We start from the raw sequence: 13,420 nt of genomic DNA on the forward strand, positions 1-13,420 counted from the left end.
GCGCTGCAACTGACAATTTATTTCATTCAACGATTAATCGGTTGGTTTTTATTTTGATTAATCGAGAAATCTGATTTTCTAAAAACACATATTCAATTTCCTCCTCTATTCAAATATTAAAGATGGTAAATTTGTGTACCAAACAACAGACTATTTCATAATATAAAACAATAACACATTACAGTGCTTGTCAAACAGCCTGACAATAAAAAAAAAATCTAATGTATACTATACACCTGCAAATAAGGAGTATATTTTTTTATTAAGTAAAAAAAAGAGAGGAAACATCGGTGGACAATGAGGGTACTTCATTGGATTTTATCTTATTGTAAAGGTAATGTTTTTTTTATTTTTACTGCAATTTGGTTTGGATCCGGGTGTCTGAAAAGTGCGATGTAAATAAATTGGGATTTGGATCAGAAGGAACTTTTGAAACTAAATTTGGTCTCAAAACGCCTCTGTCGCACTGAAGCATTACTACCTGTTTGTCACCGGATCAAGAGGAAATTTAATTCACTCTTTTATTTGCATTGAATTGGGGTGCTGACTTCTGCATATTTGCTCAACACAATAATTGGATGTTGAAATCAGTTTCCAACACTTTCAATAACAGGTTTGAATCATTTGTTTAATAAATTTGCTGTTGCAGCCTTAGTTCTAAGTGTTGCTTACCCCTGGAAGCCCAAGTTAAGAAAAAAAATCGACTTGAGGAGCTGGTTACATTCCTCCTCACTCGTCACAGCCTTCTCTTAAACAGTACATCCCTTGAGTCCCTTTGATCTCCATTCAATATGAATTTTTATCTAGTCAACCAAAATACGGCACAGTGGTTAGCGGGTGTGCGACACAGTTCTGAGTTCGTGAGATCGAACCTTCCTGTGTGGAGTTTGCATGTTCTCCCAGTGCTTGCGTGGGTTTCCTCTGGGCACTCCGGTTTCCTCCCACCTTCCAAAAACATGTCAGGTTAAATGGCCGTTCAAAATTGTCCCTAGGTGTGAATGAGTGAGTTGTCTGTCTCTGTGTGCCCTTCGACTGGGTGGCAACCAGTTCAGGGTGTCGCCTGCCCACTGCCCGAAGATAGCTGGGAAGGGCTCCAGCACCCCCGCAACCCTACTGAGGATAAGCGGTGCAGATAATGGATTGATGAATAATGGATTGTTTCTTGAGTAAAAAACATTATCATGTTATCTTATATCACAAACATGAATGGATATAGAAGTTCGTGAATCGTATTTTTTGATTAATGTTTACAACCAAAATTGGAAGAAAATATGAATAGAAATGATCAAAGTTTGTCTGTAATATTAGACAGTGTTCTTTATTTTAAATGGGGAAAGGCAAGTACCAATCCAAGGCGTACTAGTCCTAATACTCATGATAAAGACCTTTACTGATATTGGCTGCCCTCTAGAATCAGAATTGTCATTGTTAACAACATTGCTTACAACGAAATGGAGAGTGGCCTAAGTTTTAAATGCGTCGTAACAATAGTGCAATGAAAAATAGTGCAATGACATTTGACAGCAACACAATTACATCAATCCATCATGGAGGTGCTGGGGCCCATCGCAGCTATCTTCAGGCAGTGGGCAGGGGCAGAGTTGGGTAGAGTGGCCAAATATTTTACTCAAGTAAAAGAACTGTTACTTCAGAATAATATTATCCAAGTAGAAGGAAAATTAGTCATGCAAATACTTAGTTGAGTAAAAGTCAAGTCAAGTCATGTTTATTTGTATAGCCCTTAATCACATAGAGTCTCAAAGGGCTGAACAGATCAAAGACTATTTCAAAGTATTATTACAGACTATTATGACACATCCCCTCATCTAAAACCTACATGAGGGCAAATAACACACATATTATCAACATAAAATATAGATTATTCATATGCTATAGAGTAGAAGTGTGTTTTAAGCTTAGATTTAAACATTTCCACTGAGGTTGCAGATCGAATCTCAGGGGGAAGAGCATTCCACAGCACCGGGGCCCGGAAGGAGAACGCTGTCGAACCTGCGGATCTCTTCTTGGCTCTTGGGATCACTAGTAGACCAGCATTTTCAGAGCGAAGGCTCCAGACCGGAACATAGGGGGAAATTAAATCTGAAAGATATTAGGGAGCAAGTCCATGCATGCTTTTGTATATTACCAACATAACCTTTAAATCACATCTTAAGCTAACAGGGAGCCAATGCAGGTTAGCTAAAATCAGGATAATGTGTTCAGACTTTCTTGTCTTAGTTAAAAGCTTCGCTGTAGCATTTTGTACCAGCAGAAGGCTCTTGATTTTGGACTTCAGGAGACCGGAGAGTAGTGCATTACAGTAATCGAGACGGTAAGTAACAAACGTGTGAATTATAATATCCGCATCTGACTGAGACAGCATAGGACGTCATATTTATTGATTTTTTTTTTAAAACAACCAGTCAGATCATCATATTATCAAAGTCCATCCAATCAACAAATATTCAATAGTTTAAAATTAGATTAAAATAATCAACGTAAATTCAAGTGCTTAAATGAACAATACAATAAAAATAGATAAATCAAATAAATAAATTAAGCACATGTAGCACAATACTTATCTTAACAGGCTCTGCAAGCAGAAAAACGAGCTAGCCATGAACTCGAACAAAGGAGACATTGCATATTGTAGCTGGTGTTTTGCACTATTTTAAGGGGAACATGCTTTTGATGTAAGGCCAGGAGTGCTCCTCCTCTTCTGTGTTTTCATAGTTGGTATTGCCAAGCGATATTTTCGATCTCTTTCATCCGTAAATAATTTCCACCCCCTGCTAAAGTTGAATATGGTCACGTGACCAGGCTGTTATGTTTTATTTGGTTGATTGGTAGCCCCTGACAGAGTTCTGCGTCCAAATAAATGTGCCCTAGCAGAGACACGTACTTACGTGAAGTGGATTTATTAAGCAAAGAAGTATTGACTTCAATGTTGCCCAATACAGCGGAGTAAAAGTACCTTTTGTCTTCTTCACAAATTTACTCAAGTAAAAGTAAAAGTATAGGGATTTCAAAATACGCCCAGAAGGACAAAATTTCCCAAAACGTACTCAAGTAAATGTACTCCAATGTACTCTGTCCACATCTGGGCAGGGGACACACTGAACAGGTTGCCAGCCAGTTGCAGGGCACATAGAGACATACAACCGTACTCCCAGCATATCACACTAAGGGACTGTATGCTAGGAAATGTAGTGGCAATTAAACAGTGAGGAAACTAAAGTTAGAGGAATGATGAATTGGGGATAGTTTTGTAATATTGTATATGTAAGGTTGGTATTCAAAACTATTAATTTAAAAATATTAGTCTTTTTTGCAGAAGAAATTGAATTCAATGTAAAATATTATATTGAACATTCTCAATTAATTGATTAGTTTTAAAAATACTATATAATATATAACTAAGTAGTAAACATACAAGTATGAATTGATATCTTTATGAAACGTTGTTGTCAATACAGTCTCTCTTCACATTCAGTGTTGCCATCCTTTTCTTTGCAGCTCAGTTCCATCATTCCCAAAATGACTCATGATGTACTAGCTCAAGAGTGCTTTTACTCAATAAAGAGCACATGGTTTAAATACTTATGACAAGGAGATATTCCAGTATTTATTTTATTTTCTAATAATTTTTGCCATCATGTCTTCATTTCTTTTTTTCCGTCAGGATCAGGTGCCAGGTGTACATAATTGAAAAATAAAAAGACCTTTTTTGATCTTAGCAAATGAATTCAATGACACTGAGAATGAACAATTTTGTTCAGTGTCTGAAAAAAAAAAAAAATAAATCAATCAATGTATATATATATATATATATATATATATATATATATATATATATATATATATATATATATATATATATATATATATATATATATATATATATATATATATATATATATATATATATATATATATATATATATATATATATATATATATATATATTATATATGTTTTATCTATTTTTATTACGCATTTTATTACGAATGTATCCTTTTCTCCCAAAAAATGTTTTTGGGATTTTTTGGTTTCTTTGTCCTTGTGAGTGATCTTTGAAGAGTTAACTACGAATGAAATTAAGCGACGTTTTCCAAGTACTTTGATCCTAGTAGCAAATTGGATTTCAATCAGTTAATGATGCGGAGGAGATTTGCAGTCCCTTGGGTGTTTAATGTCAGTTTTATCTTTAAATGCTTCATTTGCTTTGTGTTGTAGTGTGGGGTTGTGTGCGTTATGTTATTTTCTGTGTATTGTTCATCCCCAAACAATTATCCATTTATACATTTTCTGTACTACTTGTCCTCATCAGGGTCATAGGCCAGCTTGAGTCTGCTCTAATTTCCAATGAATGTGATATATCAAATGGTGTGGAATTGCATGGATAGCATTTGTGCTAAGCTACATTGTCGACTAGTTGGCAATTCTGCTTTAATTTAGCTCCAAGTGTTAAAAACTCGAATTTCAGTGTATTTAGTTGATAGTCTGTTTGCCCTGAGGTTGGGTGGGTGGGTCAATCCAAATATCGATCGATATCATTGATACTGAGTAAGTATTTGGATGGGATCAATACTATTGTCTTACGATCAATACTGCTTCGCCATTTTAACTCTTACTTTAATTATGTTGTTTGTGTGTCTAAAGATTATGCAAACATTATAACTTTCGAAATCGGTCCAACTGTGGTTACACTGATTACAAGACGCTCCTTCAAAAAAAAACACTTAAGAATTATTTATTTTCATATATGTAAGGCGCATCAAGCTATAAGGCAGGTAAGATTAAAACATAAAAGCAAAAATATTTTTCACAGAATATTACTATTCGGGAATCTGGTTTTACAACTGCAAAAAACCTTTGCTTTGTAGCAAACGTTTTGGGTTGCGCCACACAATCCAGCGACATCTAGTGGTCAAATAATACACACTGTCCCTTTAATATAAGCCTGCACAAATTATGGATTAATTTATTACTGATTGTTTTTTGTTCTTTTTTACATTAAATTTTAATATTTTTCATTTTTAGATTCTATTTTGTTAAGCAAATCTTGTACAAGATATTCAAGTATTAATGTGTGTATCAGAGTATAAGTAATATGAGTGTTGCGTCTGAAAGTATAGTAGTTTGCATGTGAGGGCATAGCAGTGTTTGTGCATGGGTATGACTTTATGTATAGTTTCACATGTGTGATAATATGATGTTTTATGTGAGAGCAAGTATGATTTACTTCTCAAATGGCATTTCATGCACCCTTGTTTACAATTATGCGCAATTTCTTGGCATGATGAAACCGTTATAAGAGGTATTCAACAACTCTCTTCTAAAGAAAAACACAAGTGTAAAAAAACAAATGAATAAAACTGAGTTGCTGCCCTGGTGTTAGCTGGACGTTTAGGAAGACTCCCCGGGTCACGATCTATTACTACCATTAGAGTGTAACTCAACTTGATAGATCAGCTTAAGTCAAAGGTTTAGCTGTTAAAATTCGTATTTAAATATGTGTATTTTTTGTTGTTGTTGAGCTGACCCCTTGCTGCAAGCACCATCTGGAGCTGAATATTTCAGGTTCCCTGCTGGTTACATCAATAAAAGTAGCACCCAAAAAAAAACCTTCTGTAGGTCCATACCGTATAGTTGTGGTCTGTTTACGTTTTATCTTGAGAAGTTATAATAAAATCTGTGTTATTTCACACCGTTTGATGCTTACAGACAATATAGAGTAATCGCTTGTGTCGTGGGTGCAAATCATTGTATCAACCAACTCCTTTCAAACATTACTTGATCTAAAAAGGCTACAAAACTTCAAAACGTTCAACAATGACATCATCAGTATTCCATAATATCCTGTGTGCCATTCCTTCTTTTATACCTAGTATGTACCATTTACACCACAATCAATCATGATGCATGTTGTATCACTAAGTTTGCATTGAAATATTCAACGTTTTTTACCTATTATTGTATATACACAACTGTTTAAATGTTTGTGGTCACTTTGAAATATACTTACTTTTTAAAGAAAAGCACTGTTTTTTTAACATGTTTACATGTATTCATTTTTAACATTGTATATAACTATTTAAGCTGCAAATGTCTGTTCATTAATGCAATGTATGAATAGGTGTATAGAGTCACATTCAAGTTAAGTCACATTTTTTTATATAGCCCTTAATCACAAAAATGTCTCAAAGGACTGCACAGGATTACAATTACAAAATTACACAGAGGCCCATTTTCCTTCAACAAGCGCTTGACTGTTTTAATAGTGTAATCGCAAATTGTGTTAGGCGGCTAATGTATGTTTAGAAACCCTTGTGCAAAAATGTTAGCACAACTGAAAACAATTTAGCTTGGTAGGGAAGCCATAAAACTGACCTTCCTTTGAGTATCGGGAGGATCACGTTTTTGGGTGCAATTAAACGTTTGAAATGGCCAGAAAAAGATAACTTCACTGTCTATTCTTGTTCTAAGAACAGAAAGCTGGTTTTGAGGAAGAAATTGCAAAGAAACTGAAAATCTTCTACAATGGTGTGTATTACACCCTTCAAAGATCAGCACAAACAGGCTACAACCAGAATAAAAAGAGTAGTGGGAGGATTTACTGCACACGCAAGCAAGAGGACAAGTACATTATAGAGTCTCTCGTTTAGGAAATATATGCCTTATAGGTAGGTCCTCAACCAGCAGCTTTAATGAATAGTACCAGCAAAACACAAATGTCAACTTCATCAGTTAAGAAGCGACTCAAAGATGCTTGCCTTTAAGGCGATGTGGCAATGAAAAAAATGAAAAATAACTCATTTGCTAAAACATAGTGTGACTTTTTCATGGAAAACAGAGTTTTGTGTGAGTCAATCCAAACTTTTGAACGATAGTGCAAGAAAAAATAATATCTGTCATTATTGTTTCTTGTCTTGGATCTTCTTTACCATTATTCTTCTTCCTCCTTTTTCTTCCTTCTTGTCTCTTTCATGTCTTATGTTCCTGATTTGTTCCTCTCATTCATTATTTTACCCTTTGGCGTCGACTTTGCTTTGCCACCCTGTTGCTTCCATTTTCTGCTTTGGTCCTCTCCCCTGTTCTCCCTGCATCTCATCCCTCCCTGTACCCTGAATGAACTGTTCGCAGAAGCCAACCCTACTCAGTCTAGACCTGTCCACACATATCCTCCTCCCCGCCCACCTCCTTCTCCTTCTGGCACCCCTTTGACTTACACCTCCTCCTCTGATCCCCCACCAGTGTCCCCCAGCCCAGGCGTTGCCCTCCCCTCTGCCCCTCGCGACTTGGTCCCTGTCCTAGTGTCCAGCCGATTTGTTCGACTCAGCTGGCGGACCCCAGAAGATACGGGAGGATCCATACAGACTTACGGTGTTTACTACTCCCAAGATGGCACTGAACGGTAAGACTGTTCTATTTGGCCTGCTTCAGGTTTTTGTTGCTGCATCATTTACAGAATATTGTACTAAAACATTATTTTTCGCAAATATTGGAGTAAATCAATTACCGTATTTATTTGTGTATGACGCACATTTTTTTTTTACCCCAAAATAACTCAATGTTTAGGTGCACGTTATGCACAAGTTTTACTGACTGATCAGTCGGAAATTTACCAGTGACCACAATCGCAATGGGAAATGAACCTGGGTCGTTGCAGTCTGAGCACTAGATCCTTACCACCGGACCATCAATGACATATACAACAGACAAAAATGCATTTGGTTTTATCTCATTATCACACTATTTCTAGTCTGTATTAGAGACAAATTTTAATTTTGTTGTGCATTTCACATGTTGGGATGACAATAAATTCTATTCTCAGCATTTTAGTGACAAATTTACTGTGACAGTAACAAGTGAAATGCACAACACAATTAACTTTGATCTCTGGCACCTTGACTAAAAATAATCTTATAAGATAAAATCTGCCTTCACAGTGGTTAGCATTAGGTGCTCCCATGGCTGTGATTCCCGTTGCATCCAGCACAGACTTTGAATTTGAATAAAATTAAATTATTGTATAAAAAAACAAACAAAAAAAAAAAACACAATTTTATACTGATTTTTAATCAAAACCTGGGGATGCACTTCATACACGAGTGCGTGTTATGCATGAATAAATACAGTATTTGAATAAATAATTGATTGATTAATCCTAATAAACAAGTTTGATATTTTCATTGAGCTTTTCCCGCCAATCAGTTTTTACAAAGGTTTATCATAAGAATGGATGAAATACCTCATCACTTTTCCCAGCCCAGCCTGTTGCCCTCTGGTAGTCAAGTCAAGTCGTGTTTATGTGTATAGCCCTTAATCACGGGGAGTCTCAAAGAGGTGCAAACACCACAGATTTATGCAAACTACATACTATTATGACACTATCCCCTGATCTAAAGTCTACATGAGGGCAAGGAAAACTTAAAAACCTCAACATGAGCAAATTGAAGAAACCTTGAGAAGGGACCACACAAGAGGAAATCTCCTTTCCAGGATGGCCAGGCTGCAATGGATGTTGCAATAACAAAGAATACACAGATATTGTCAACATGAAATATAGGTCATTCATAAGCTATAGAATAGAAGTGTCTTTAAGCCTAGATTTAAACAGTTCCACTGAGGTTGCAGATCAAATTTCAGGGAGCAGAGCATTCCACAGCACCGGGGCCCAAATGGAGAATGCTCTCTGAACTTAACGATCTCTTCTTGGCTCTTGGGATCACTAGTAGACCAGCATTTTCAGAGCGAAGGCTCCGGACCGCAACGTAGGGGGAAATTAAATCTGAAGAATATGAGGGAGCAAGTCCATGCATGATTTTGTATAATACCAACAGAACAGGCTCAGAGAAAGGGCCATCACCACCCTACACAAGAGCGCAAAGCTATGGAAAAAATATATATCTTGCAAGATGGATTGAAAAATGATTTACAAGAAGTTTCAGCTACTTAGAATGGTCGGTGGTTGGGAGCTACTGCATCAAATTTGGCCGCCGGAGGGAGTTAGAGACCCGACAAAGGCAGACTACACGAAAGCAGATGCTTATTGATTTTGTTGGGAATGATTGGGGTGCCGGGACACAAAACCTAGCTAAAGACAATTGCGGGGGCCTAGAGTGCAACTGTGTTAATTTTAATGAAAATAAGTTAAACCGTTTCAGATCTTACAAGTCACACACACACACACACACACACACACACACACACACACACACACACACACACACACACACACACACACACACACACACACACACACACACACACACAATCAAATCGTTATACAGCTAAAATAATTTCAATATATTTGGTTTTTTTTTTCTGCTGCTAAATCTTAGTGCACAATTTTTAATTTTACCTTTGTTAAGACGCACAATTTTTCATTGGACTATAATTACAACTTAGGCCAGTCTCTTAGTACTACATTGTAAATATGTTTGCTATCTATCCTGACATACTTATATATGTTTTTTTTCTAAGTCCTTATTGCGTGTTTACCCTGGAGTGCCATGTCTAATCCTCTGGCATACAATGCCTAACTATGTTGTTATCGATGACAATAAAGAAAATTCAGCGTAATATATCTGAAGGTGGCAACGCGTCAATTTGAGTGTGCCCTTTATACCCTCCAAGCGATTCAAGTTAATTGACAAACAAGGAAATTATCAAATTAAAATCACGAGCATGTTTCATAATAATTTAAATGTATGATGACGCGACAATATAAACTAAGGATATTAGGAGGGGAGAAAGAATGCTAAATAAAGTCGGAACTGAACTAATGAAAGAGTAAGTGAATGACAACATAGGTTGTCTGAACCAGATTTATTTTCCTATACAACACTGTGAGACTTGGTGACATTTAACTCATCCAATGCCAGACGTTTATCTCAAATGTATGTTGTTTTGACTAATTTTTGAAGGTCAAAAAAATTGTTATGTCACTATAAAGGCATAGGACATATAAAAAGGTTTAAACTCTCATATTTCATTGGATAAAAAAGATACCATTGTTTAATAAACAACAGTTGAAAATAGCAAAGTTTCTTGAAAATACTAGTTTCCAAGAAAACTTCTGACAAAAAAAGGCTTTTTGTGAAAGGATGCATTTCAAGCAGAGCTTTTACTTTGGTGTTTATTTAGTTTTTTATGTTATACGTCCAATGTCTAAACAATGCTTTCCATAAACACAAGGCCACTTTGCTTGCAAAATAACATTTTATTGCTCGAACAATGAACTTGAGCATTAACAATTCATGAACTTTGCTAGAATTTTTCAGTGTCCGATGTTTCTGGTGACGTGGTCAAACGATTTTGGTTACCATTGTGATTGAGTTCCTGCAGACATGCACTAAACGTCATCCCTGTCTGTTACCTGTCTGTTCTTATCCACATCTTCGCTACTCCAACCACATTTCTTCACTACGCCTAAACTTGCGATACGGGGCCGCCTACACCCTTCAATAGCTAAGGCTAGGAAATAAGGGGTTCCTTGATGTGTGGACAAATAGCCACTCCTGCCATTTAATAAAGATTTTTTTTTCATACTGAAAACATTCCTAGAGGCTTTATACTTACTGATGAGCTGCGCAAACCCTTTACAATAGTTTATCAAAGTAAACGATAAAAATATGTATTTTTACGTTTCAACACTTCTGAAAATACATGTGTATGATTTGGAACTCAATGAGTTAACCTGACCAACAATTTGCACCAATATAAACTACCTGGCATGAAAAGTTGACACCTGCTTGGCTTGATGAATGGGAAACTATCTTGGCTCAGTGGTCATTGCAGAGAAAGCTAGTGTAAGGTTAGCTTGGATGAAGTTTAGCAACGGTCATAGTTTTTAAGAGTTGAACAAATCTATTGAATTGCAGCTTTAAATCCTGAAGTTTGCTGCAACTTGGGACTCAGTGTCAGTAAAGTTGTGACTGGGACCTGGGGGTAACCTGGCTTGGCAGAGTTGCAGCAAGGTGGAAGCATTTTTGGTGCCCATGCCTTTCGCAAAGGATAATCAGCAAACAAATTGAGCACAGAGGAGCTTGGTCAGCTTGGATGAAAGACAAAAGCAGAATTAAAACTGTGGTTAGAACAATGCGTTCTTAATTCTTGGTGTGCCTCCCTACCAATCTTGTCTCACAGATGTGTAGAACAGCCGGTTTCTACTTTTTGGCTATTTCTTACAAAGAAGAGTGGGAAGATGAACTTCAGCCATCATTGAAAACATGGTTAAAATTCTGAAGAAAAAGGACATCAAAGATGGGTTACCTTTTATTACTGAAGCCTAACTGATGATTAACATTAGCAAAAGTTAAGACTATGAGTTACATAGCTACATTTCTCAAAAACAATTTCTCTCTCTCTCAAATATACCGCCCACTTTCCTCAGTTTGTCCGTGTTACTGGAGTGCACCTTGCCATTTTCTCCCAACAGGGAAAGAATAAATTATTTCCTCGCAATAAAAAAAAAATCAAATATTTACTGTTGGCAGAACGTGCTTATTTTAAGTGTTTATCTCATTATAGTTTAAAGATATTTGAACAAGATGTTTTGCTTATTTTAAGAATGTTCTATTTTAAAAGGAGTCAGGGTAAGATCTGACTTGTGAAACAGACCCCTGATATTTTTTGTTCATCTTAAAGATTGACATACATTTACGATAAAAATAGTGCTTAAAATTACTTCAATTGTTTTATATAACCGGTGGTTAATCATTTTACAAACTTTATGAAACCAAAACTTAATAAGAAAATTATCTGATTTTTACCAATTCAGTATAGTTTTCTTTATTTTAAGTACTTAATTACTCATTACACTTGAAAAGTAAGTTAAAACAAAGCTAAATAGAAAAGTATTTCAATAATAAATGACATGTTTTTTTTGTGTGTATTTTTCCATTTATTCAATTTTATAAGTGCATACAAATCCTCTTCATACTTCATTCTCTAGGGGAGTATATAGGTACTCTAGTGGAAAATATGTTCATGAAGGAGGTTATAGCCGTGTGAGTGAGTTTTTCGGGCAAAGTGAAATTTCCTAGAAATCAAGTATTTCAGTCACCGCTAATCTTTGGAGACAATAAAATCAATTTACACAAAAGTACATAAGCATTTGTAAATTGAGAAGCTTTCACTCTCAAAAATAAGCATGTTTTTGCTACCGAGGTGAAAATTAAATTAAGAGGGCAAAAGTGTATAATGTCTTCTTTCAAGATCATGTTTGTAGAACACGATGAAAAATTTTCCTTTTGTTGGAAAATGTTTTTACCTGCATGCCTGTGCCCCTGTTCACCGAATAACCCTCATCAAAGTTCAAGCTTGAATAGTCTGAGAGAAGAGTGCCTTGTAAAAGTATTGGTCTCCCAAGAACTTGAGACATATTGTCATATTATAGTTTTCAAAACCCAAAAATATTTTAAGAAAAAAAAAACAGCAAGACCCAATCGTGAAATGAAACCAAATTTGTTCAACATTTTATATTGTGCTAACAAATAAAACATTGAGAAGTAGGTGTCTCAAAGATATTGCCCCCTTTTAGGTTGATACGCCCTTCTTTTTCTGCGTTCACAGCTACAAATATTTTGGGGTACGTCTTTATATGTTTTGCACATCTTGAAACAAAAATATTTGCCTATTCTTCCTTACAAAATAGCTGAAGTTCCTTAAGGTTTAATGGTTATCGCTTGTGCACATCATTGTTCAGATCTTTCTAGATAGATAGATAGATAGATAGATAGATAGATAGATAGATAGATAGATAGATAGATAGATAGATAGATAGATAGATAGATAGATAGATAGATAGATAGATAGATAGATAGATAGATAGATAGATAGATAGATAGATAGATAGATAGATAGATAGATAGATAGATAGATAGATAGATAGATAGATAGATAGATAGATAGATAGATACTTTATTCATCCCCATAGGGAAATTCACATTTCCAGAAGTACCGTTGTGTTAGAAAATAAAATAATATATAGAATACAAAAATACCCAATATAACATGTAGAATAAATAATGTTTCCAAAAAATATACACTGTAATAAAAATAGGGTTAAATATGCAAATGTTGGGTTGGGGTTTAATGAGGGCTTTTACTTCCCTCGGTTGGGGTAATGGCATGAGGGAGAAATTATTTCCTCAGCCTGTCCGTGGAACAAGACTGTGACAGCAGTCTGTCGCTGAAGCTGCTCTTCTGTCTGTGTAGTTCATGTAGTGAGTTGTCAATGATTGACAGCAGCTTGACTGGAAAAGCTGCCACTCGCGACGGTGCCAACACTGATTAAAAATGCTTTATAAGATTGAAGTCTGGACTTTGGCTTGGCTATTATAAAACCTTGATATTGTTAGACATAAACCATCCCATTGTAGATTTTGTTTTATGTTCAGGGTCATTTGTG

General features: G+C 35.8%; 1 protein-coding gene across 3 annotated transcripts in view; it reads left to right on the forward strand.

Moving 5' to 3' along the window:
• dcc (DCC netrin 1 receptor) overlaps window positions 1-13,420 on the forward strand; it is a 409,358-nt gene that overhangs the window by 215,025 nt on the left and 180,913 nt on the right. For 2 of the 3 annotated variants that reach the window (XM_088355706.1, XM_088355707.1), the window contains exon 8: window positions 7,147-7,417. In XM_088355706.1, coding sequence (XP_088211832.1) covers window positions 7,147-7,417 — 271 coding nt within the window. The remainder of the gene's footprint in view (window positions 1-7,146; window positions 7,418-13,420) is intronic. The other variant, XM_088355708.1, reaches the window with a different exon arrangement.

The sequence above is a fragment of the Urocampus carinirostris genome, chromosome 16 (genome assembly GCF_059441175.1).
Source record: "Urocampus carinirostris isolate Australia breed hairy pipefish chromosome 16, RoL_Ucar_1.0, whole genome shotgun sequence".
Classification (NCBI taxonomy): Eukaryota; Metazoa; Chordata; class Actinopteri; order Syngnathiformes; family Syngnathidae; genus Urocampus; species Urocampus carinirostris.